This window comes from Micromys minutus (genome assembly GCF_963924665.1).
Source record: "Micromys minutus genome assembly, chromosome: 4".
NCBI classification, from domain to species: Eukaryota; Metazoa; Chordata; class Mammalia; order Rodentia; family Muridae; genus Micromys; species Micromys minutus.
The window spans coordinates 75920502-75948356 of NC_137973.1; the positions used below are offsets into that span (position 1 = coordinate 75920502).

General features: G+C 42.4%; 1 protein-coding gene across 1 annotated transcript; it reads right to left on the minus strand.

The window, feature by feature from the left end:
- Positions 1–79: 79 nt before the first annotated feature.
- Positions 80–27372, minus strand: LOC308419431 (calcium-activated chloride channel regulator 1; the record flags this gene model as incomplete). The annotated part of the gene is made up of 14 exons (XM_080915157.1): positions 80–468; positions 1236–1466; positions 3099–3269; positions 4261–4522; positions 5020–5235; positions 7195–7301; positions 9450–9624; positions 11254–11481; positions 12240–12458; positions 14722–14902; positions 21384–21489; positions 23189–23336; positions 23562–23702; positions 27211–27372. The coding sequence occupies 14 exons, from the start codon at positions 27370–27372 to the stop codon at positions 80–82; spliced, it is 2736 nt and encodes a 911-aa protein (XP_080771283.1).
- Positions 27373–27855: the final 483 nt, after the last annotated feature.

Consider the following 27855-nt stretch of genomic DNA (forward strand, 5'->3'; position numbering starts at 1 on the left):
TACTGCCCCCTACAGGAAGTCTAAAAGACATTTTTAGAAACTTCTACAATGGAAGTAATGATTGACTTCCTGCGAAAATTCAGTGCAAGCCTAGGTTCACCTGCATTTCCCCCAGCCACTTCCACACTATCTTTAGCACGTGGATGCCAGGAATTGTACTGTTGATGCTAACATCAGGATACAGAGGAGTTGAGTCTTCTGGGATGGGTGGCTCCTGGTCCGGGATGAACAGGGATACCCGTGCAATGTTGGAGATTTCAGATTTCAGGTTGGACTTATCCACAGACTGGATAGCAATGAAGATATCCCTGTCATTTCCTAAACTGTCGTTATCCAGTTCAAACTCAAAGATTTCCTCAGAGTTGGCCTCTTTGGGGATAAGATGGGTAGTGTTTACTTGAAGTGAGGTGTTGAAGTTGTCCCTGAGATCAACGATACTCGTGCTCGTTCGGATAATGTAGTTGGAAGCTAAAATGAAAAATAAATCAATTGAAAGGAGTGGGAGAGGAGGCAATGGCTAAATCTTAATCTTTAAAGATCCATGAGGAATTGCATCATCATCTCATGACTTTACAGCAGATGGCGGGAATGAGGTGACCCTATTTACAAGGACTGTCATTTATGGTACAAACTTGTTACTCTTAGGGAAGTGGGGGATATAAAGTTGGTTTAGTGATGATTTAAACCTCGGTCAGAGTTTCTGAGCCCGGGGCTTGGCTGAGGAAGGAGGATGCTTGTTGCTTACTGTTCCTTATTTGGAAGGGAGGTTGGTGCTTGTGTTTCTTGAACACCAACATGCTCAGAGGGTCTTAAAACACAGATTCTAGTTCATCAGGCCTGGTTACTGTCAATTTGTTTCGTAAACACGTGCTAGAAACAGAGGAGCTTGGTTCTACCCCAGACCTATCTTTTACACTGGAGAGTCAAAGTCTAGTAGGATGGGAATTTCCCTCAAGACTATTCACCCTCTATTTTTCCTTCTCTAGAAACATTACAAAGCCTTTTTTATCAGAAACAAACAAGCAAACAGACAGAAACAAAATACAAAACCCCGAAGTTTTGTTTTCTTAGATAAAACATCTTATTCCTTAAGAGGCTGGCTTCTTAGATTTTAAAAATTACGTGCCCTTAATTTCAGAAGCCAGTTGAGATTCCCTGCTTTCTGTCTTTTCCTCTCCTGTGCAACCTCTGCTTGGCTGGTGAGATCCTTTCTAGGGTCTGTACACCAGTCTTACCTCTCCCGTGATCATAATCATCCCCTGGAGCCGTCCACATCAGATTCACCAGGTTCTGCCCTTGGATGCTGGCCTTCAGGTCGGTGATTTGACAGGGTGGAAAGAGGTCAGGAATGGGAGCTGCAGGGACATTCGTGGCCACAAATGATCCCCCTGAAGATGTCCGACTGAAGCATGGTTGCTTGTCTTGAACATTAGCTTCTGGGCGTGGTGGATTCATTTTTATTTCACCTGTGTTAAAATTTATGCATAATATGAGAACACTACCACTGAAAGAGAGGCCTTCCCATTTTCTACTGGATCTGCCTTACCATTCTTCTCACCTTCCACTTTAAAGTCTGGTGACAAGACTTCCAGTGGGTTGCATAAGAAGAAAATGAGCAAAGGGGATGGGGGCACCTCTCTTTACCTAACAGGTATTTCCTTGTTATAATATAAAAACAAAACAAATCCAAGCTTAGAATGTATTTCTTCTCTCAGTTTTGGTCTTTAATTTAGAAGCATTTACTTCATTGTTTATCCAGAAGCGGGGCACGTGGAAGTCAAAGGACAAATTTCAGAAGTTGGTTCTGCCTTGCCGGCATGTAGAACCCAGGCATGGAACTCCAGTTGTTGCAAGCACCTTACTGACTGAGCCCTCTCAGCTGCTCTTTCTGTCTCTGTTTTCTACAATGTCAGTTTAGATTCTGCTTAAACATTGCATCACCCACAGAAGCCTCTTGTGACTTTGATAATATTTTGAGTGCTGTATTCTCCAATTTATTTGATATCTTTAGCTTTTGAGAATTTCCTTGATTGTTTAACTTACACAGTTGTTACATTTTTCATATTTGTGTTTTTCTTTCTTACTTGATAATAATTTTACAAGAAGTAGTTTATATTAAGAATTCCAAAACTTTATGCTCTTGAAAGAATCCTAATGTTCTCTCCCTCTCTCCCTCCTCCCTCCCTCCTCACTCCTCCCCAGCCCTTCCCCTTGGAGACAGTGTCTCAGAACGTAGCTCAGGTTGGTCCCCTGATCTTCTTGCTTCTTTCTCTTGATACTAAGATTGAAGAGATGCACCTTTCAGTTTTCTCAGTCACTACCTGATAATTTGTTCAGGTAGCAATTACAGACTTTCCTTTGAATTCATTCAAAAATAACTCTGTGCTTCAAAAGCTACTATGGCTTGCTCAACCGAATAGGCTCCCAGAACCCATCTTCGACAAAGCCATCCCAGTCACAATACTCCATTACTCAGATCTTACTTTCTCATGAATTCCAATTCATTAAAACTGTTTTTCTTGATTTTAATATCAAAGGCAAGTCTTGGAATCCATTAGATTCTGTTGCTCTCAATCCTGAACTGATCCCGGGCAAATGTTTTTAATCCAGAGTAGTGTGGAATACCTTATTTCTTAAAGACATATTTTTCCCATGAGGTGACTTGTGCTCAGTGGGAGGGGCCTCACTCAACTATAATACGGTTTATTTCTCAGTGGGAGAACGTGAATCACATAGAGATATTATATTTTGCCTTGTAGATGATGTGATTTGGGACCAAAGTGGTTAAATGTCATGATCTGCCTAATTGGTTTTCATATGGGGTATTTTGCTGTCTCATGAGACAGCAGAGGATAACCGGGCACATTTATTAATGTAGTAACTTGGGGGTGGGGCTGATGCTGGTATCTAGTGGTCAGACTCCATTAATACAACAGAATCTTACAACACGCAAGAGTGGACTCAGTACAAAGGACCACCCAGTCAGGAATGCTAATAAGGTAGAGGAGAGACCCAGAAACTAAGTCTTGCCTTCTTTGCCTTACAGGCTTAATGGTTCTTCTAGGTTCAATCTTTCAGTTTGCCCTCAGATGGCTTACCATTTTCAATCCAGCCATCTATGTACATGACCCCGTTCTTCTGAGAGGAAGCCTGCTGTCTGTCTGCAGTCACTCCTCCTAGAGCTCGTATTTTTATGCTGTATCTACCATTTGCATTAAAAGCTGTAAAAAACCTTGAGTAGACACCATCATTCTTGGTAGCATCAGCACCTTGACAGAGAGATGAAGGAATTCATAAATATCCTAAAGGCAACTGGATTTCCAATCTATATGTGAGCTAACATTTTACAGAGAAAATGAACATTACCTACAAGATACCATGAGGCTTGATAACATATAGAATGATAATTATTTACACTCTGTGTACACATATATACATTCTTATAAGTAAAATCTTATAAAATTCTTATAAGTAAATCTTCTCATCCTGAACTGTCCTTTTTCCTTTTGAAATCAGAGGTCATTTCCCACATCTCTGTCACTGATAACATGAGCTATCAACTCGATTATTGTCAAGTCAAATCAGATTGTTCTATGTAGATGATTGGGAAGAAAAACTCAAACTTTCTCCCCAGGGGACATTTAGGTAGGAAATCCAGTTATGAATTTCATTCCAATAAAGATAGTTCTGCCATGGTAATCAGGCACCTGCTACAAAAGAAATATATTGTGTTCTTATGGGTTTCATAAGTGCAAGAAAAATAAGCACAATTTTTCACTTGGGAAGCAAGGCTAACCAAAGTCTGTGTGGTTATGGTAATCATCTGGAACTATGCTGGAACTAATCTCTGTTGTTTTAAAGTGTGGCAATATTTCTTTCCAATAACAAAGAGATAGCAATACCTAAAAAGTGTGTGGTAAACATAAAAATGAAGATATACTTGTCTCTATGTGAATACACTTCAAGGAAGCTGTAGACTTGTCAAAAAATTGTTGTTATATCTCTTCCCTTAGTTTGTAATAGATATAGTTCTGTGTGGTCTCTAATCCCATTGAATTCAAAGCACAAATGCACTTTGGTGCTTGGAAGCTAAGGCTGGACCCTTCCTCATACATCTCAGCATTTTGAGGTATGACATACATGGGAATAAAGGAAGCACTTTGATCCCTGCTGCAGACTGCCTGCACTAGAGGGTTCCCTTTAGCCATTCCATGGTAGTGGTGTTAGAAGAAGGTCTAATTTCTAATCTTGGATGGTTACCTGCTCCGTTATCCAGTAATTCCAGGGTCACTGTTTTCCCATTCACAGATTCAATCAAGGCTGTGACACTGGCCCTGAGAATAGGCAAGGCTCCTTGGCGAATGCTTGCGTACACTGTTACAGGGCTGGGGAACTTCCCTGTGTTTTTATTCAGTACTGGGGTCACTGTAATTGGAGGCAGAGTGGCATTTGCTGCACGGGAGGTGACAGTCAAAGTGAGAGTCTGTGAGCTCGCTTTAATGCTGTATTTCCAAAAGCCAACCTGACCAAAAGAGATGCAGATATTTCCAGTGAGTTTCAAAGACCTAACTTCACTGCCACTTACAACAAATGCCTCTGCTACTAAAGTGTGTGGCAAACATGTTTAAGATTTGCATGTCCTTGACTCTCTGCCAGGCACAGTAAATAAGAGAGTGTTTAGACCATGAGTCCCACAGTCAAGACAAACCTACTTAGGATAATGAGACTTGAGGCTGTGATCTCACTGATCACTGCCTGGACTTCCTAAGCCATAGGCTTTCGAGGGACAGAAGTTTCGTCATCCTGACTGCTGTGTCAGTTGTCACCCCTTCGTCAGGGAACATAAAATTACCCTTCTCCTTCCCTCTGCTCCTCCCTTCCCATCCCCCTCTCTCAAATCTTCAACTGGCAGGCTGACTTCAATGTATGGAGAGTTTTCATTGTTTTCTAGCAAAGTCAATACATCTACAATTATTCATAAAACAATTTTGTTAATCTGCAAGGAGGCTGACTGCATACCTTGGCCGTGCCTTGGACTTGGAGATAGGCCACCTTGGTGGTTTTGTCTAGTATAAAACCACTTTGTTCCACTCCACTGGGATCCCAGATAAACACAGTGGGAGGATCTGTTGTCCAAGTGATAAGAAACAAGGTGTCCTTTCCCACTGTGCTGTCCACGATCACTGAACCATTCATCCACTGGTTATCCTGGAGATGAACTCCCCTGCTCTCCAGCTGGTGAGAAGACCAACACTTTATTTTCAGGACAATACAGTGAACATCCCATGGCCTCACAACCCTGTCCTGACTACCAGGAGCAAATTCATAGGCTGGAAGGTATTCTTGGGTACTTTTTGTTGGTGTTTAGGGTCATTTAGAATTTAGTTCTAAATCACTATTACAGCTTCACATTTCCATAATATTGCTTTCTCCACTCACAGACCACCTCCCTCTCAGAGGTTATGGTTCTCCAGCTTCATGCTCCTTCCGTCTTCCCTGACTTTCTCCCTGCTGGTCTGAGTCTTACAGATCCTCAAGATTTCAGTGCAAATGTCTCTTTCTTCATGAAGCTTTCACTGATACTATCTCTTAGGATGTATGAACTACCTTCCTCTGATCTTTGATGTATTTTTTTCTGGCTATGATTATTTCATTGTGCTCTAACTACACTAAATGTCAAGAAGAACTGACTGTACTATTTCTAACCCATAAAGAGATGATATAAATGATCAAGAATTACAAGTTACTAAGTCAAGCATCATGGGACTCCATAGGATGGTGAATGAAATAAACCATTAGTTGTTGGGATAGAATGGGATTGCTGCTGAGTAGGGATGGAAACAGGAAAGAGCTTTGGTAGAAAACATGGTTTTAGGAGTTTTCTCTTTCATAGTAATTCTGTATCACTAAGTTGTTATGTAGCAGAAGAGGAAATGGACTTAGAGCCAGGCTTTCTGGTCCCACCAATAGATAATGATTAGTCTAGACATAAAGGATTGTTTTTCTTATGGTAGGTTAGGAAATGAGTCCTGCTCACTTTTCCATCTCTCTCCCTGTTTGTTTTCTTAAATTAAAATGAAAACAAAACATCATAGACATGCCTGGGAGCTTTTCAGCAGTGAATTACTTTTCTGGAGCACATTTGTTTCTTTTCAAATTAAGACCCTTGAGTTTTAAAATATCCTGCAGGACAACCAACAGAGGAGCCATTGCTGGCTCCCTAGATTGGAAATACAGGGCATCAGCTGGCCCCAACTCCTACTCTTTTGAACCCTGACATCCAGGTTTGATGCCACTATTTCTATGTGGCCACTCAGAACTTGACTGTGAAGTCTGAGAGCCACACTGTGCTTTGTTTCTTCCTTCCTTCTACAGGGTTGTCTCGTCCAGCCTTGATGTGATGGTGTGTACCTGGGCTTATTGTAGCCTGGTGCGTCACTTTGATGGATATCCCTGGGAGGTCTAAGGGAAGGCAGGATAAGGATATGAAACTTGGGAGATAGGTAGAAAAGGGAGGCTGGGGGAGAGGAGGGAAGAGAAACTGCAGAGCCAGGATGCAAAGTATAAAAGAAGAATAAAAGAGAAAATTCCATGTGCAGTTTCTGTAGTTACTCTAATATAGCCCTTTAACATCTATTTGTTCTTCTCTCAAAAACAGGCTCAAGATTTATTTGAAAGGTAATTTGAGCCTTTGGGCATTTTAGAACCAGACAAGCCCACAGCATTCTGCTCCATGGAAAGGCAAGGTTCTTCACTCCCTGTCAGTTAATGGCAGACTGGGGATCAACTTTTGGAAGCCTGGATGGACTACATGGGGCTTCTACAGTGTGAAGCACTGTGTCTCTGTTACAGAAAAGTCATGGCAAATCTTAGGAACTCAGGCTAAGGAAAAACAGGGCACATCCTGTCTACATACTTGTCCTAAAAAATGGATAGATAATCTTAAGACAGTGTGAGCCAATCATATTACAGAGAGAGCTTGTTAGCAAATGCTTACAGGGAGTTATTAGACATATTTGCAAATTAAGTAAATGCCAATAGCCCCAGTTAAATACAATTGGAGAAATATATTTGATGTCAACTTGCAGATTCTGAGTTTTAATTAATACACAGAGGAATGTAGAAATCGAAGCATCTAGCAATCTAGACCGTGATTATAAGCAGACACGAAAAATCCAACAGTAAGAACTCTACCTGGATGGAGTGCTGAGAGATAGCTGCATTTCCTGAGGAGAGAGCTGCAAAAGCATCAACAAGACCATTGTTCTGAACCTGATCAGAAGAGTAGGTCTGCAAACCTCCTAAAATGAAAACACATCATCACAAGTTATTTCCCAGGAAGCAAACATTTGCAACATTTTAACAATAGCTAAGATGGCAGGATATACAATTCAGATCAATAGCAAATATATGTGCACATTAACTCACAAGTTGATACTAATATATATATATATATATATATATATATATATATATATATATATATCACATATATAGATGTGTGTATGTGTGTATCAATATGAATACATAATCTCCTATAGCTCAAGCCAGCTTTAAGTTCACTATTTATCCAAGAATGACCTTTACTTCAGATCCTCCTGGATCTACCTCCCAACCACTGGGATTACACGTTCACACCACCTGCCCCATTGATACTGACTTCAATCTTAGTTTTGTATAGCTTTAGAAACACCCATCATGAAGGTACTTAAACTGCACAAATCCCCGACAACACCTAGATTTTAAAGGTCATGTGCTTTCATATGAGAGTATCTATAAGAGCACAGTTCACATTGATTGGTTTACTCTTATTTAAATGAAGTTCTAACAAATTGGGTTTTTAAGTTCTATCTCAGATCATCAAATCAAGAAAGATGCACATGTAACAATATCAAGAAATAACAGTGGACAAAGGGACTGTTACAGAAAACTGAGATGTATAGAAAAAGAAAGATTAGTATTCCAGGCCTGGAAGCTTGGGTATTGTGATGCTTTGACCATGTTTGCCCTAAGGATTGGCACTATTAGGAGGTGTGGCCTTGTTGGAGTGGATGTGGCCTTGTTGGAGAAAGTGTGACACTGTGGAGGCAGGCTTTGAGACCCTTGTCCTTAGCTTCCTGGAAGTTAGTCTTCTTCTCTTTGCCTTTGGAACAAGATGTAGAGCTCTCAACTGTTCCTGTACCATGCCTGCCTGAATGATGATAATGGACTGAACCTCTGAACCTGTAAGTCAGCCCCAATGAAATGTTGTTCTTGGTCATAGTGTCTATTCACAGCAGTATAACACTAACTATGACAGGGATTAAGAGTAAGTGTAACCAAAGAAGTACATAGGAAGCCACTCCTAGCTACTTCTCATATTCATTTATTTGTGTGTGTATGTGTCATGGTGTTTGTATCTAAAGGGCAGAGGATTACTGGTAGTAATTGTCCTCTCTTTATGAATCATAAGTTCCAGAGCTCAGAACTCAGGTTGTGAACTTAGTTGCAAGCATTGTGACCACTGAGTTGTCTTGGGTAGTATCTTTTTACACTGTTAAATAGGATCTGAACTTAGAGTCAGTGTTTCTGTAGTGCTGATGGAGGCCCATGTGTCCTCAAAGGGCCATTACACACACACACACACACACACACACACACACACACACACACAAACCAATTCATATCTCTTCTCTGCTCCATCCATAAATGCCCATTAAACACTGGATGCATTAATACAAAAGAGGAGTCCTTATGCCTCAAGAGAGGGCCAACTTTGTACTGTGTTTCTAGTCTATAGGATCTTCAATTAGAACAAGGGTACAGTGTAAATTCTCTTCCATTCTCTGTTCTGTTTAATGCTCTGTCTGTCCTCCATCTCTTTTCTTTTGAGAGTTCACCTACAATCCCATGTACTAAATCCTTCATCTCAGGCTCTGCTTCTAGAGAACAAGGGCAGCTATATTAGCTCCAGTAGAAATAATTTATATTTCTAATACTCTCCCAAAATAAAAGGAAATGATCTCCGATTCTGCAGAAGAAGGCGGGGTCAGAGGACCTGTCTGCGCCATCTGTGTTTGTGTGAGACTTAGATACACAGCACATTGGCCTTGTGTGGAGAAACTGACATGCACTGCTTGACTGCAGTAGCCTCTGGGTGTTCATCAGGCTCTTCCCTTGTTTCCCTCTTCTCCTTCCTGCCTTTCCCAAGTGAAGATAAATATTCATAAGGTAATGAGAAGGGTTCTCTGAGCTGTCAATACGGCATAGCACTATTTCTTCCCACAACCTGACCAAGTCCTGGAAACAAGTCCTTAAAGAGAATGGGCAGAGTCAGTTCTAATGGTCATTTGGGAGAAGCACAGCTACTTGGCTGAGATTACTCCATCTCTCCATATCCCACTTCTCCTGACTCCTCAGGTCGCTGGAGCTTGGGGCCCATCAGTATGTCCCCACAGATCTTCCCTCACCTGTCATTTTGGACAGCTCCTCAAGCTCTTTGGCAGCAGAAGGTCCCAGGGCCACAGTATGAATGATGGCTCCACTCTTCTTCACCAGGTCAAAACAGGTGCTAATGGTGGTGTCTTCCCCGTCGGTCAGCAGCACAATTTCAGATCCATCAGTCGGATACTTCTTGTTTATCACCTAAGAACATGATTAAGAGCAGAGATGATCAGTCTCCAGGTGGCCAGGGTGTTTGTGGACACTGCCTTTACAGGGGACAAGAAGGAACAATTGTAGAGGGAACAAGCAGGTGTCTGGGGATGTTGGAGGAACATATGCCTAGTAGTGACACTGCATCATGGAACTCAATGGGAATCTCTCTGTGACATTAGCCTTCCCCAAAAGGAGGCTATGCCATGCAGGGTCCTCTGACAGCTAGGCAGTTCAGGGAGAGGACACGGGGGGGGGGGTTCCAGTTTTCTTCATCTTGTCTTTCCCCAAGAAACTTTTGGAGGTTTCAAGATACGATTATGAACATCAGGAAGCAGGTGAGGTATAGCATACCTAGAGGAGAGTTTAACTTCAGCCTTTTACTATCTGACAATATCAACTGTATAGGCTCCTAATGGACAGTGTTAACCAAATCACAGATAGCTAGTTACCTTTTAATACCCCTCTCATGAAAGCAAACACTTTATTTCTTCTCTCTCTCTCTCTCTCTCTCTCTCTCTCTCTCTCTCTCTCTCTCTCCTTTTCTCTCTCCTTCTCTCTCTTTCTCTTTCTCTCTCTCTCTTTATCTCTCTCTCTTTCTCTCTCTCTTTATCTCTCTCTCTCTCTCTCTCTCTCTCTCTCTCTCTCACACACACACACACACACACACAAACAAACACAGAAGCATGCACACACAACCTTTGATGTTTGTTTTTTGAAACAGGGTCCATGTAGCCTACAAAGGCATCAAGCTCCCTACATAGACAAGGAGGACCATTGCCTTTTGATTATCGCACCCCTATATCCACAGTACTTTATAAAAAAAGATAGTTGTGTGCCTGAATACACTCTTAATAAGAGGACAGTCCATCTGCCAATGATAAATAAGATTATGTTGGAAAAAAAATTAAATAACAGCACATTGATCCATTGAAGAGAACTGGACTCTAAAGTCCAGATTAAGTCCCATTGCCCACCCCCTGCATGCAGAATGTGTGGCCAGAAGGCCAGAGGGGAAGGTAGAGGGAGGCATAGGAGACTTCTCCAGACGGCATTCTCTGCGTGAGTGCAGATAGGAGATCACATGCTGGCCTTGGTGATGTTGGAAGGGAGTGGTCTGAGACTGTGAGTGTGGGAAAGTGCCAGTGCCCAGAAATCTGAGAACTGTGGTCATGGCCCTGTTCTGACCAAGTGCTCCAGGAACTAGGAGCTGTGACCCATTTTGGTCTCTTTGCTTAATTCCGCATAAATGCTGTGTCATGTTTCCCACAGGGACACAAAGTTGAGTCACCAGGTAAGACTCACAGATCCTACCATAGGGCAGAATCTCTGTAACCTAGCAGAGCTGGATGGAGGGCACATCAGACAGATTGGGAGGGCTGGCATGTATGCAGGAATCTGGGAGTGCCTGGGTACAGAAGAGGGCAGAAGCATGAAGGAGGGAATTCATCCTTCTGAAGGCTCAACTCTCTGTATCTCTACATCCTCCACCACCTCATTGTCCTTGGTCATGTGATTCAGTTGACACTGGCCGTGAATGGAAACTCTGGAAATGAAAACTTCAGGGAGGTAAAAAATATCTCACACAGTTGCAAACCACAACAATGAAGCATGCCTTACTGTAAATGCTTTCTGAAGCCCGGAACATATAGATGTCCCTCCTGAAGGCGCTGCTGGTAACTGCTTGATCAACAGATCTCTGTCAGCACCACTGTTTAGCTGTTTGAGTTCGCTTTGCACATAGGCGGCACTGTCAAAGGTCACCATCCCGACCCAGGACCCCTGCTCCACGGTCTGCAGCAGGAAAAGCCGGCTTGCCTGATTCATTCGGTTAAGACGGTCATCGTTCTGAAAGGGCAAGCAAATGAACGTGGTCAAGATGGCCCTTAAATGAGCAGACTGGCAACAGATTGGGTTAAGGCATATTTAGAAGTGGCTGCCTTAAAGTTCAGTGTGCCCTTAAGCTGGATAATTTCCACGTGTGCCTGGCATTTAACTGGGTAAAATTTTAAGGGTTTTTGCCTAAATAGCAAAATGTTAAAAGCTATCTTTCATAATCCTTGGAATACCAATGTACCTATAAGAGGCCTAAATAAGGCTTCTATGAAAATCGAGGCCTTGTTATATTAGCAAAACATGAACAACATTAAGCTTATATAATTAAGCAGAACTTTGCTAATGAGTAGATGTAATTTTAATTTGACAAAGGGGGCAGTTGATACTGAGTCTGTGGAATGTTGGCAATGTTAGCATCGTGTGTGTGTGTGTGTGTGTGTGTGTGTGTGTGTGTGTGTGTGTGCTTCTCATTACCTGGAGCTCACTCACTGGTCAAAGAGCTGCAGGGATTTGTCTCTTTCTACTTGCCCAGAGCTGGAATGGCAGGTAAGTTTGGGGCCTTGAACTCCTGTCTTCATGCTTGCCAAGTCAAGCACCTTACCTGCTGAGCTATCTCTCCAGCCCAAGATGGGCATTTTTTAAGACAAAGCTATTGCTGGGTTTGACCCTCCTGTTGTGTTTGTTCTTTACCAAGTCTAAACTGTGGTCCAGATTGTATCAGGCCCACACCTATGATCTAGGCTTCAAAGAGGAAGGCTCGGGGAACCTACCAACATGCTCCCAGACTTATCAAGAACTAAGCACACAATTCTTTGTCCAGTTTGCAGCAGTGAGAAGGTGGGTGCAGGCGGCTGGGCCGTCATGGGAGTGGTTTGCTTGAAGTCCTCAGATTCCTCAATGACTTCCCAAGTGCTCCTGAGATTGCACCGTTGGTTTTGGGCATTTGGGGCTTCTTTATTGTGATTCTTTTCTGTACAGAATTCAACCACCTGAAATTGCCCAATATGATAATATATGTTACAGCAATCAATATATTCTTTAAAATATCTAGCAAAACAATCCCCCAGTCTCCCCACTCCCAGGCTCCTCTGCTGGCTTCTAACCATGGCTCAGTCCCACAGTGGTACACCGCACGCCTGGGGAAAACATGGTCTTCAGCTTGTCTCAAGTCTTGTCTCCAGCCTTACTGTGTGCTGTTCTGCAGTGAGAGCCTGCCTGCTGTATGGTGACTTCCTTTATTCCTCAGGTTTTCTACCTGAGACGTCACCTTTCTTTACCCACACTCTTCAGTACAGTCTTGTCTCTGGAGCCTCACACTGACAAGATCCCCTCCTTTACCTTCTGAACCCCATTAGCCCACGTGTTTCGTTCAACCTTGAACACACATCATTCCAGCTCTCTCTAGAATTCATCTCCAGATCTGTTTTCTCAGACGCCATGTCTCCATAAGGACACCATCGCTTTCCCCGGATGCTTCCGTGCATATTTCCTATTTGATGTCAGCATTACACCCCTGGTCACCCAGGTCAAGAAACTAGGACATTTCTGTGCTACTCCCTTTACAAAACAACCAAGATCTAGACATTTCTTCCTACCTACAGTTTGTAATCCCCTCCATCCCCCAGTTTCAGTGAAGTCTCCATCACCGGAGTCCTTCTGTTCTTTACTTCGTGATGCACGTGACTTACATGACCTGCTGTTTCTCCAATTTGTTTGCCCTGAAGCTGTTTGAGAACCCTTCACGTTTGCTTTAGTACACAAGACTTTTGTATATTTCTACCTATGAAAAGTTCTCTGTGTGTTGTGTGAGCAGACATGTGTGTGGATGCTCATGGAAGTATGCTCTTGTGGAGCCCGGGGTGACAGGACTTTCCAGTGAATCTGAAATCCATCTCTTAGATGAAACTGGCTGGCAATGACTGTCATGACTCCTCCTCCTCCTCCTCCTCCTCATCATCATCATCATCATCATCTCTCTCTCTCTCTCTCTCTATCTATCTATCTATCTATCTATCTATCTATCTATCTATCTCAGTGCTGACACCCCTCCCTTATTGCACAGGTTCAGGGGACTGAGGTCAGGTCCTCTGATCTCAGTCAGCAGGCACTTTACCCTGTGAGCCTTATCTCCTTAGCCCTTTGTGTGGGTTGTAATTATTCACACCCTGTAAGCCTTGCAGCTTCCATAGAAATCAGCAGTGGCAGACTGCAGGATTCCCTCCTCTCCCTGCCTTACTTCTGTCTGTGTAGTCTTTAGTTTCTCCTGCTCTATCCTATTAGCTCTCAGACTTGCCAGCTCTCTCCCCGCTTTCCTCAGGACTGTTACCAGGGAGTTCCTTCCCTATCACCTGCTTTGTAAACCTGCCTTCATCCACTTCCCAAATATTTTCCTCATTGTGTAGCCCTCTCTGAGAGAAGGTCCCTCCAGCCCTCCACAGTCTCAGAATGCAATGTACGAATGTCAACAGACTCCTTTGCCATCCAACTGTACATTTGAACCATAAACCTGACAGACACGTTAAATTTTGCTTTCCCAAGATTTGGCCCAATGGGACACCCAGCAAGAGGTCTACATGTTTGTTTCCTGTGAGGAACTCATTTTTGCTTTAGTTATTCCTACCAACACATTTTGAAGAACAAAGAAGCAAAGCCAATCTCAGACTTGGTCCAGCACTGACGCCCCCCTCACACTTCCCCCTCCAGGATACTGCTGGTCCAAAAGGCTGGCGATTACTGGTTAGAAGTCGGGAGCCAAATGACTGACAGTTGGTGGTTAAGGTATCCCGAGCTTGTCCAAACAATCTTAAGGGGGGCAGTGACCAGGACATGAGCTGTTATATAAACAAAGCTAACTGCCCAAAGTACCCACCAACCCCACCCCCCACCCTAATTCGAGGTTTATGGCTATGAAAGGGTGCTCCTCTTTCTACCTGGGGTTCTTCCTTCGACTCTCTTGCATGTGAGCCACGGAACCCCGCCAAGCAGGCTTCAAATAAACCTCTTGTTATTACAGTGGTCTGACCTCCAATTGTGCTCTGTGGGTCATGCGTTCCTGAGCTAAGACTCCTCAGAGTCTTACAACACCTGCAACCTACCTTATCCCAACAAGAAACAACAGCCGATTTCCCCCCTGAAGCTGATAGTATGTCTAAAACTCATTTTCCCCTTGGAACACCAGGGCAAAACCAAAACCACAAACCAAACCGACCTCATTAAATTTGTACAAGCATGGAGAAAGAGGAGGACACTTACAGAGTTGATATTTTGTTTATACATGATGGATGCTTTCTCCGTCTGTTGTGTATCTGGTAAAAATACACAATTTTCCTTATACAGTCCTGTTAATTTGTCGATTATGCATTTTCCGCCAGGTATACAACTGCCTCCCTGGCACTTGCGAACTTGATTTTTACCAGTAATGGCTGCTGAACATCTGAAAATACATGAAGGTTAAATGTGTAGGCAATGTGACCACCCACCTGAAATTTCTGACTGTTGGCTTTCTCTATGATTCTTTTTCATTAAACCTCATAGACCAAAAGCACTATGTTCATATCAAAGTCATTTCTGTTGCAGGAAAGCACCTGAGGAGATTCAGCAATGGTACCAGAAGATCGTGACTCTACCAAAGTCCACAGGCTGCTCTAATCCAAGCTCCTCATTGGAGGAAACTAGGATTCCTCTTAGTTTTCCCACAAGACTTGCTGACATCATGTGTGTTTGTCCTCACTGTTTTATTCCAAAAAGTTTTAGAACAGTGATTGTATGTTCACTCACATTCATGTTTTTTATATTATGAGCTTATGGGTTTTATTGTAAGTGGAATGCTTTACCTGTGTTTCTCTTTTAATCTACAGAATTGAGTACATAAACAATAAAAACATAAAAGAATACGTGAAAAACTCATAAAAACTACAAATAGAAGGAAAAAAACATTTTTCACTGTCAGAAATAAACAACTTCTGGCTTGTTGAGAGATTTCCTGTCTTGACAGAAAAGTGCTTTGATTTCTGATTAGAAAAATTACTGAGGTAGCATATTTGAAATATTAACATATAGACATGCCGCACACTATTGTACAATGTGGTTTTAATAATTTTTTATTCTTTGATGTTACATAAATCCATCCTAACTTATTACGTTTACCTTTCTTTTCTTTTCTTTCTTCTTCTTCTTCTTTTTTTTTTTTTTTTTTTTTTTTTGCTACCTAACATAGAAAACACATGCCCAGCAAATCAAATTCCACATGAAATTTGACCATATTTTAAAGATCTGCTGATAGGGCTTGTGTATCATTTGCTTAAAATGAAATTTTAAACATAAAATCGGTTGCTCAAGAAACGGGAGAAAATGGAAGGATAGACAGATTGTCTGTATAGAGAGTCTTTTTTGATGGATAACTCTAAACTCCATCTCTGGGCCCTGTCAGCAGCATGACATAACCTTCGAAGGGAGATAACCTCACCCTTGTCTAGTCTGACTCTATATTTCTAGTAAATACTACCATTTCCTCTGTTTACTCTTTATTTTTCATTTCTTCCTCACGGAATTATATAGTCTTCTCTCCCCATACTTTTCTATTAGAATTTCACATATTTTTAACTTTTTTTCTCCTTGCTTTTTGTTTTTTTCCCCTTTTCTTACGTCCTAGGATTGCCTCTGTAGCTGACAATGGCTTTGAACCCTTACCACCTGGCTTCCACCACCAGCATGCTGTGATTACAAACATCTGCCACTACAGCTGGCTTCCAATGTTCTCAGGGTACCACTGTGAGCACTATCATCCTAAGGGCATGAATTGCTTTGTTTAATTGTTTTGTTTTTGTAAGCTTTTTTTTTTTTTTCTGTTTCCTTTTCACCCTACTGAGTTGATGTAAAACCAGAACCCTGATTTATGGACACTCACATTTCTATCAACAGGCTAGCCTTGAGTTCAAATACTCTTGCTTCAGCCTTTCAGTGTTGAAATTAGAGGCATGTGTCCCTGCAATCTAAATGTTAAATACACATAAAAAAAACCTATCACTACACAGAGATCTGAAAACATGGAAAGATTTTACACTATGTGTAGAGTTGAGCTTAATATTTCTTAATTTGATACATATTAATGTCAATAATTCAAATGCATAGACTTTAGTACACAGATATGTATAATTTGTGGGGTTTTTTGTGTGTGTATATGTGTATGTGTATGTGTGTACTGGCTGGTTTTGTACGTCAACTTGACACAAGCTGGTATCACATAGAAAGGAGCCTCTCTTGAGGAAATGTCTCTATGAGATCCAGCTGTAAGACATTTTCTCAATTAGTGATCAAGGATTGGTTGGAGAGCCTGTGGTGGGTGGCAATAACTCTGGGCTGGTAGTTCTGTGTTCTGTAAAAAAGCAAGCTGAGCAAGCCAGGACAGCAAGCCAGGTGAGCAACCTGGTAAGCAGATTCCTTCCACGGCCTCTGCATCAGCTCCTGCTTCCAAGTTTCTGCACTGTGTGAGTTCCATTGAGTTCCTCACTTCATTTGACAATGAACAGCAATGTGACAGAGTAAGCTGAATAAAACCTTTCCTCCCCAATCTTATTTCTTGGTCATGATATTTGGTGCAAGAATAAAAACCCTGACTAAGACAGTGTGGTACTGGGAGTAGTATTCCTGTGTCAGTCTGACCATGCTTTTGTGAAGACTGTGGAAGGACGTGGGAGATTTGAGCTGCAGAGCCAGTGGGATGTTAAGAGTTCTGTGGGATGTTCTATAGGATCTCAGAAGATTATGTTGTGAACAGTGCAGAAGACAGGGGCCTGGCTTGGGAAAATTCAGAGGGAAGATTAAAGACTCATATCAAGGCTGTTGCTATTTTGATTGTGAATATTTAGTGGTTTTGGTTAGCTGGGGCTGGAGAATCAGCTGTGGTTAACAAAGATCTCAGAACTACTAAAGTGAAACCATTGTATTACAGGGACTATTGATGGTGGTTAGCTGGAGCCAAACATTAAGCAGTAATTAAGAAGAGCCTGGTGTCACTAAGGTGATACCTTCTGGGAAGTGTTTCCTGAGAGCACAGAGAAGCTGTGTTCCAGAGGCAGCCACGATTGTACATTTTGTTGGCAGCCAGACTTGATAATGTATGAGTCACCGAGGTGGTACTGGTTTTGAAACATGAAGGGGGAGCAGCTGATGCTTGGCACTATGAGAGGCCAGGAATGGCTATTGGTGAAGGTGCAGCTTCAGTGGCAGAGGAAGGCTCAGGACTGAAGGGGTCCTGCAAAGAAGTTGAGGCTTGGCACCATGAAGAGAAGCTATTGATGAAGCCTGGTGGAAGCAGAAGAAAGCAGAGTTTTGGAGATTCCAGTACCCAGAGATGGCCACCAAGAACAGAAGCAGCAGGGGGGTACAGGCATCTTGAGCCTAGAAGACAAAGTGTGAGGTACAAGGCAGAGTTGGAGAAGGGATCCAAGCCCTTGAAAGAGTCCAGCAGATTGTGAGTTGATAGTTAGATTTTGCTTTTGATCTTGACTGTGCCCTGATATTTTCCCTCTGGAAGAAAAGATTTTAGTGGAGCCCACAGTTAAGCGACCCTGAATTGTAAAAAGACTTTGAATTATAAAAGAGATTGGGTATTTTGAAAGGGATTTAAATATGTAGTTTTAATATGTAAGAATTTGTAAAGAATGCAGAATTTTTACATTACTTAGATCTTGGATGAATAAAGAATAGGGTTGGGGCTTAATAGTAATGTGTTTGTGTGTCAAGTTGACAAGGGGTCAGTTGTACTGGCTGGTTTTGTGTGTCAACTTATCACAGGGAAAGAAGCTTCCCTTGAGGAAATGCTTCCATGAGACCCAGCTATAAGGTATTTTCTTTAGAGAAAGTCACTGGTTGCTTATCAGACTCTGCGGGATTAATTTCCTCTTGTGAAAGAGGCATTATTTCAAGGTCTGGGACTGAGAGTAAACCAGTGAGGTAAACCCTTGAGAATCTGATTCAAATTCTCACCTTCAGTAGGGTTCTCCCATATATGCCCATTCCAAGTTAGAGGCTCCCATTCTTTGCTAATTAATGCCCTTACTTTAACTGCTGACATGCTCTGAGGCTGAGACTTGCATTTTCCATAGAATTCAGCCAACCTTACAATGAGGGTTTCAGTTTGATTTTTCTGCCACTTGAGCTCTCTGGCCACTGGAGAGAAGAGTCTCTTCAGGGGCACACTTAGTAACTTTTCCATTGTTTGATAAAACTGAATAGCTCCAGATGCAAACAGACAGCTCAGTCTTTTTCTAATCAGTTTGTCCAGAGATAATAAAAGTAACAAGCCAGCAAAACTATTTTCCATTTATCCCCCAAAATTGTAGAAAATTCTGTATACTGGGTCACCTAATTCATTGACAGTTACAACTGATGGATCAAGATAAAGGCATTAGTGTCTCTAAGTTTGGAATACTTTTCACTACAGGCCTTCAATATTCTCTGAGCCCCCGGTGAGAATATCTGGTGAGGCTTCAGTGGTTGAAGGTGCTGGCAAATTATTAAGTTTGTTTCAGATTCTTAAAGAATTCATTCTTACACTTCTGCTCCTGTAGAGCCAATCCTGGTACCACCTTCTGTATTACAGTTCTCTAGAGTCAATCCTGGTACCACCTTCTGTATTACAGTTCTCTAGAGTCACAGAACTTAGGGGTAGTCTCTCTATGTTATGGGGATTTGTTGTGATGAATTACAGTCTGTAGTCTAAAACTCCCCAACAATGGTCAGCTGTGAATGGAAATCCAAAGATCTAGTCAGTGCTCAGTCGTACAAAGCTCTTGTTTCAAATAGTCTCCTGTTGGAGTGGATTTCAACAGATGTACTGGGATCACAGGTGAGCCTTCCTGTGGATTTTACATTCTAGAAGACACAAGTTTCTGACCTGGATCTTGGCATGGACCTAGTGAGGCATAGTGGCCATGAAAAACTTAGGCTCAAACCATATAGTGCACGGTAGATAGAGGCCAGCAGATCTGGGGCAAGGCCGGCCTGTGACAAAGCAGTTCCAGATCCAGGTGTGGTGGTGCACACCTTTAATCTGGGCCACACCTTCTGCCGGGGTCCTACATAAGGACCCTGGAAGAAAGAAGACTCACTCTTCACCTGCTTACACTTACTTGCCAGCACATCTGTTGGAAGCTACTTTCACAGCAGACCAGCTGAAACAACCTGCCTTGTGGGACCAAGCAAGACCACTAGGCTGGAGTTCACAGCTGACAGTTGTTGACTAGACTGTAAATTGTCACACTAAATTCCCTCAATATAGAGACATTCCATGAGGGCTGTGACTCTAGGGAACCTAAACTAATACAGTGCTTTTTAAAGTTTTGACCAAGTTCATCCACGTTGAGAGAGATTGTTAATTTTATCCATAGTTAAAATTTTTCTTCAACCTTACCTCTCCTCATAGATTTATTATTCAGATGGTATTAAATTATTGTGTATATAACAACATTATTTTATTTAACTTGGTCTTGAAATATATTTAAATATTGACAAGTGAAGTCCATTTTCCTATGCTCCTTTCTCAGAAACCTCACTTAGTGAATGTGAAGATCTTTGAATGAGACACAAATGTGTAGTTTTACTGAATTTCATAAAACTTGTAAATCAGCTTTACATGAATTTATCCATTGTAAGTATTGAAATCCAGCCTGTCCTTTTAAACCTTCTTGAATTATGTTGTAGTTTTTTTTTTTTTATAATCTTCTACATTACGTTGTAGTTTTTTTTATAATTCATCTTCTACATTACTATGTTTTCCATGGAGTTGCTCCCTTGTTTAGAATTTCCCTCTAGTGGTTTGAATGAGTTATTGCTAATCTGTGGGAAAGCACCTGTAATATCTCCTTGCCTCGTACCCTTTTCTGATTCCCCTGACAGTGTTGTCTTCCCTTTAGGATAGGTTTTTTTTTTGGGGGGGTGGAATTTTCATCTGTGTAAGTGTCACATTGTTTCTTCCCTTCGGGTGTCCGGTTTTGCCCTGTCTTCCTCACAATTCTGTGTGACTGAATCGGATATAATTTCCCGAATAAACAGACGGCTGTGATCACACTCTTGTTGACGCTATCCCTATTAGACTGTCGCAGTATTTCTGTTCAGTATGGGTTTGGAATGTTGGGTTGCATAGACCTTATGTAAGGGATGACAAGAGTATCCTCTGGGCTTACAAAGACTTAAAGATTGTTAGAAGACAAGGGACTATGGATATTGTAAATGTTTTGATGAATTTTCCCTTTAAGGAGGCATGGCAGTCATGTTGTCTAACATGCTCCACAGCTGTGGAAGAGAGGACAAGCTGATATTTCCAGATCTTGAAACTGAGTGGGTTGGAGAGATGGCTCAGTGGTTAAGAGCACTGACTGCCCTTCCTAGAGGTCCTGAGTTCAAATCCCAGCAACCACATGGTGACTCAAAATCATCTGTCATGAGATCTGATGACCTGTACTGGTGTCTCAAGACAGCTTCAGTGTATTCAAATACATTAAATATATCATTTTAAAAAGCACTAAATACTAAACGGTCTTGCTCTTAAGCAAGGATCCGGTATCTAATGGTGGGGAAGCTCAGAAAAAGACAAGTGGGAAATACAGACAACAGGGGTTTGGAATGGTACCCACTGGCTGAGATTTGAAAAGTCAAAACAACATATAGTCATGTCAGCAAAGGGACGCTGGGATGTAGTCTGTGTGGGCCAGAGACCACACACAGAGATACCTGGCTGACTGTGCCTAGCAGTGATTTACAAAGTAGGAAACTCCGTTAAGAGAATCACTTGTAGGAAAAACTAGTGTCTTAGAGATTGAAAGTAAGACAGGAATCTGCTATTTTAACAGTAATTCAAGGAAAGGGTGGTTGCATTTTAAAACTGTCTTGGTGATGTACAGTCAGACCCATACCTCACAGCTTGGGGTTTTCCTTTGGATAAGTAGAACTTCTCATCGTTGTTGTATTCGTCAAACACCCCCCATCGGAAGTGAGCCCACTCATGGACAAATGCCCTGTCTGGGGAGAAAAGTCAGAGCTGAATATGATAAATGGGAAATAGCCCTGCACAGGAAAGAACGTTCCTCTAAATGCTGATATCACCTTGCTCCATCATAGATTTCTAAATAATAAATTTGGAAGCTTGATTTCCTGAGCATGACCTAACATGACCAGTATGCAGTTCTGTACAATACACATATTGATTTGAGTCCCTGGCATGGTTAGAGTCAGGGAGTTACTAATACACACTGGTCAGGCAGCTGCCCCACCACACACTGCTTGGTCTTGTGGAACATGCAGGACCAGAGAACTGCCTTTCAGCACAAGGGTTAAGTCCAACTCCTTAGGACCACACGGGGTGCCTGAGCACTCCAGCCTTTTCCCTGATCTTCACCTTGGGCTCTGTCGGCACAAATTTCTCACAATTTTCTGTCGGCCAGTCAAACTTTGTTCACCTCTGGCTCTCATTCCACAGGCTTGCTCTAGCTGGCCTCTCTCACTGTCTCTACAGTGGTAATTACTGTTCTTCTCTTAAAAAGCAAGCTTCCATCTAGGGCTGATGGTCAGGGTCTATATTTCCAGATATTCAAGAAGCTAAAGAAAAAGGATCATTAGTTCAAGGTTAGACTTGGTAATTCTTCTTGAGATCCTGTCTCCATACTATTAGAAAAAAAAAATCAAGCCTTAATCCACCCAAGTGACATCCTGATATGCTCAGGTCAGACTAGGTGTTCCTCCTTTGCAGTTCCATTTTGTCACATTATGTTCCCTTCAAAGCTTATCGCCGTGGAGACAGGCAAGATGGTTCTCTCCTATCATATTGAGGCACATCACATCTTGAGATTATTAGGCACCTATTAAGTACATTTTATTTTGATTCCCTTTAGTGACTTATGTGTGTCTTAGTGATTCTGAATTAGAATTCAAGGTGGGCTGAGTTTGGAGACCTAGGTAAAAGGGCCACGCTGAGGATCAACTTCAATCTTCTGCTCTACTCTTAGTGTTTGCACTGAATTTTCCTTCAAGTGCTGGAAAGGCAATGGCTGTCAAAGGACTAGGGTTGTGGTATATAAAGGAATCCTTTTAGGGAATGGTATGATACCCAGCTGTGGTGGCTAGAGTGAGCTCAGGACTGGAATAGCACTGTAAGATCTACTAACTCAACTTATACTTACTGAGGTCAGGAATCTTCAGTTCTAGTTATGAAATCAAAATGCAGTATTCTAGAACTACAACAAGTTCAGACCATTCTAATTGCTGATAATACTACATGGAAACTTGTTAAACATGAAGAAGGTGAGTCTCTACTGAATTTTATGAAAGCATGAATCAAACCCTGCTGAATCAAACTCAAATCGGGTGAGCCCCAGTACACTGTCACCATCTTGTGGCTCTCTTAGGAACTGCAGAAAAGCGATTTAATTTAGCCAGGTGAAGCCCATAGATCCATAGATCTGTAATGCTTCGGGCCAAACCACTTTACTAAAATCGCCTGACAATAAAGCCAAAATGCCACATCTATGCAGGCACTTAAACCAATGTTAATTTATAGTTCAGAAATACATGTATCTGACTCCTTGTTTTATGAGAAAAACCATGTCTTATTAGCTTTATTTCCAGTTTGTCATCTGCAGGCTTACTTAGAAAGAATACAGTATTCAACATACAATTGGTGTGTTATGAGTCATTCGCTGGAATGATTTAGCGAAACCCATACCTTGTGGTCCGTACTCAGTCAGCTTCTTTCCTGCTAAGAAGTCAGGAGTCAGATGAATCCTGATTCCCCTTTCTCCACATGCTCCTACATGCTCCGTGAAGGGCTCATCGTTACCTAGAGGGCTAGCTGTTGACACAAGTACATCAGCCTGAAATACAATAGAAGATGATCATACCATTTCAGCAAATAAATTGGCCTTACCCACAGTTGAGAGATTTTTTTCCCCAATTTCATCTTCACTATTTCCAATGAAACTACCAACCAACTAAATGACCAACCAACCAACTGACCAACAAAACAATCAAACAACCAACTAAACAAACCAATAGTAAATCACAGAGGAAAATAGATGAGAAAAAGAACTTGTTCTTACATTTTTTAAGGTTTCAAGTTTGGGACTCTTATATTCAGGTTTTGCCTTCCAGTTCTCAGGAATCAAAATGGCAACGTTTTTGAAGTAAAATCTTTTTCCTGTAGCTTCAAACAGGTATGGAGAGGCCCGAGTCACCATGTCCTGGGAGAAGAGAGCACACTTAACATCCTTGAGAGCAGATTGAGTTATGAGTTATTTCAAGCTGTGTCTGTATTTTCTGTTCAAAAGCTTAAGGGGGCAGAAGACGTGGCTTCCTTAATGACAGTAAACAGTCTTGAGTGTTGACTAAACCACAGAGCAATGGTGAATAACACAGATTCTGGAGGCAGATGCTAATTCTGGATTAACCACTTCTTGAAGGAATTAGATACTTTCCAATTATAAGTTCAGGTTTCACCACTTACAACCTGGGAAATGTCATAACTTCCTCAAAAAGGACATCACACTTGTCACACTAAGAAGAAGAATGCTTTCTTTAGCACTCATTCTTACTGTCATCTGGTGCCTTCATTGCATTTGATCCCTTGACCATGAATAAAACTTAGAGAGAGAAACTGAGAACTGGGGTATCATACTCCAGGTCTCAGCATTCAATGGTGCAAAGAACATGAGAACTTATGCCTGAATCTCATAACAGTTAAGCTAAATCTAATGTTGCAGTTCAAGTAATGTTCATTTTAGTATAGTATTAAAAGGTAGATTTAAGGAAGCAGCATCACCTGGTATTTGCAAATTGTGCATAGCTTTGTCTCTCAGAAATGAAGGAGCAGCGGCAGCAAGTGCCCCTGCAGGTTCCCTGGGGTGCACTGTGACCAGAAGTACAGAAGATGCTGTAGAAAGAAGGCATTGTGCCAGCTAAACTGAGGCTGAACATCAGTCAGGAGAGAAGAGAACCCTGGTGCTTCGAGATGGCCAAGGATGAACCTCTGTACGAAGAGAGGCAACAGAAGTGATAGAGTAATACCAGGAAGTATCCCTCACCATGAGCAATACCGCGGTGTGACATATCTGCAGAAGAGAGACTGCAGTGCTGGAAAGGATAGGGAGGGGTCAGAAATCGGAGATAGTGACCACAGATGGCAGGTAACCAAAGAGTGCACATAGGGCGACCCATGGCTCCAGCCGCACGTGTAGCAGAGGATAGCTTTGTTGGGCATCAGTGGAAGGAGAGGCCTTTGGTCCTGTTAGGGCTTGATGCCCCAGTGTAGGGGAATGCCAGGGCGGGGAGGCGGTTGGAATGGGCGGGTGGGGAGCACCCTCATAGAAGCAGGGGAGGAGGTGGGATAGGGAGTTTCTGGAGGGGAACCCAGGAAAGGGGATAACATTTGAAAATAAGGAAACTATCCAATAAAAGAAAAGAAGAGATGCTTATTTAAGTTGGAGTGGAATGGGGACATAGGCAGGAGGTGTGTGTGTTTGAACAGGAAATATTCCATTACGTTGCTGCTACTAAAGGAAAGGATAACATAACAGTCACTGGGAGTACTTAACACATTATCATCTGCTGAAATTCTTTTTAATTAAAACCAGCTAATGTCTGACGGTCGGGTATAAACCTGTCTGTGTTTGAACACCTGACTACAATTCCAGCCACAAAGGGACTGTCTGATGCTTCCCAAGACAAAGTACAAGTAGCAGGAAGTGAATGCTCTTGTCGCCATGGTTTAATAGAGACATGTGCTGTCTGTTCTGCATGCTGAGAGTATGGCAGCCTGCCTACACAGACATGTAGATTCTGGCTGAGATCGGGGTGTGTATGTGGCATTGTTGGTTACTGGATGGGTCCAGTGTACTCTAAGGACCAGGACAGAACATTGATGGCCCCTGGATCCCTGCACCTGACACAATGTAGTTCCTTTGCAAATATTTGTTGCATAAATCAATGAAAGGCAAATTGACTGAGCAAGTTATTGATGTGTAAAAGTGGTCAACTAGCACCAAGCCAGCTAAACCTGGGCTCTGTGCACTGTACAGACAACACTGAGGACTCCCACTGTTGGTTGTGCTCTGGACACACAGGAGGAAAGGAGGGAGGCAGATAGAGACAGAGGAGAGACAGACAGAGAAAGGGACAGAGAAGGAGAAATAAGAGAGACAGAGAAATATATAAAGACATGGACAGACAGAAACAGAAGGAGATAAAGACAGAGAGACACAGAGACAGACAGAGACAGAGAAATAGAGAAAGACAGAGAAATAGACACACACAGAGAGAGAGAGAGACAGAGACACAGAGATAAATAAAGAGACATAAATAAAGAGACAGAGAGAGAGGGGGAGAGGGAGGGAGGGAGGGATAGAGAGAATTTCATCCTGAACTTCATCTGTGAGATGTCCTCCCAAGCTTCAGCATGGATCAGTGGCAGTGTGACAAGGGCCAAGAGTGGCTGACGGAGCCACTATAGTGCCTACCCTACCCCCATACACAGGTGGGAGACCCTTGAACACTGTCTTGCTGACTTAGGAGCTCTGTCCCGGCAAGGGCTGGAGGCAGAGAATCTCCCTCACAGGGATGGTTACTGAGGCAGAGATTGAAGAGAATGGCAGCTGTAGTGAAGGTGGGAGTCTCTGAACTCTCAGACTTGGGGCATCAAACAGGAGGAGCAGGGCCCTCAGGATACCGTAAACAGTATCATTGTTGCTCAGAAGGAAGTAGGAATCTACCTTAGCTCATACAGGTCAGGCGTTGCTCATCTAAGAAGCGAATTTACTAACTGTGGTGAGAAACATAAACAGAAGCAACAGACTCAGGGACAGTAGATACAGTCGGTTGGCTCTGACTGAGTCCTGGGTGCTGCTGCGCCTTTTCCTATGCTGCTCACAAAGCTCTGTAGAAGAGCTACTTGTTATCAACCCATTTTACAGAGGGGGACATTCCACAGTGCTGACCCTGGATTTGTGTGGGTAGACTGGGGACTCCGGGTTGTGTGTTAGGAAGTTTTCCTGTCCTATCTTTAGCTCTTTACTGTTCTGGAAAACCTCCTTTCACCCCTCTACCTGGTCACCTTTTGAATGACTCTTCCAGCTCTCCACAGACAAGAAGAGAAACGAGGTAAACCTGTCACCTACCCCTGTTCCCACCTCCCACCTAACTTACAGCAGCCCTGAGCTCCCAGGTTGGAAAGATGCAGAGTCCCTGCCCCTGGGAAGGCTCATCTTTAAGCTAGAGCCTTAAGTTAGAAATCTCGAGTTCCTATTTAACATCACAAGTCAGTTATAAGTAGAAGAAAACAGGGTCCAATGTGTGCTGGTGGTAACACCCTACAAAGACATTACCTCCTGCGCAGATACCAATATCTGCCGACAACAGCTGAATTTGCCTTTCTATGGAGCAAAGTAGATTTCAGCGACAACCTTCAGTCAGTAAATACACCTGTCATTTGTTAAGTGCCAACAGCACATCCAACTCAGAGTTATGTGCACTGTACTCACCTTGTTTCTCATAAAAAATCCTAGTGAGTGAAGAGTTATTGTTTTCCTTTTCTAGATAAGGAATCTGAGATTCAGACATAAAAATCCCTTGCCAGAGAAGCAACTAGAGCAAGACGAATCATGTTCCCTTTATTGCAATATTATGCCTGATGAGGATTCGATTAGTATTAGCTGATTAGGACTTGGCAGAGCACAAGTAATTGCCCCTAGAAGGTACCTTTATGTGTTGAATGAGGGCTTCATCTTCTGGCACGCCGTGATCTATGGCGATGATGATGCCTTCATAGCCATTGTTGTTCAGCTGGATGAGGGAATTACTCAGAACCCCTTCCAGAAGGTAGAGGATCAAGAGGAAGACAGGACTCTTCAAAGGTCCCATCCTGCACTTTCCCTCTGGAAAGGGTTTGTTCTAGAAGTGTCTTTACTCCTGTACTTATATACTCACAAGGTAGATGTGGTTTCTCAACTTACTGGAGGTGATTTATTATAGGCCTTTAACCTCTTGACCCTAAATGGTCCTTTACCAATTTGCCTACAATATAGGAGGAAGTGTTCTTTAACCAAACTGTGCACTTTTATGTGTTTCTAATTAAAAGGAATGTTTGGCTTGCCTCTGGTTCTGCCAGGTGCTTGAGCAAGGGTGGGAGATCCTAATCTGATTCCCCAGAAAGACTCATCCAGGAAAAGCAGGTTGTCCATTGGAGTATCTGTTTACTTACAAATATTTGTCTAGTCAGAGACACTGACACACCCACCTCCACCCCTGAACCCCACCTTTCCAGCTTGACATTGATACCTTTACATACGCTTTTTTTTTTTTTTTTTTTTTTCCTGTAATGAACCTTGCCGTTCTCTCTCTTGG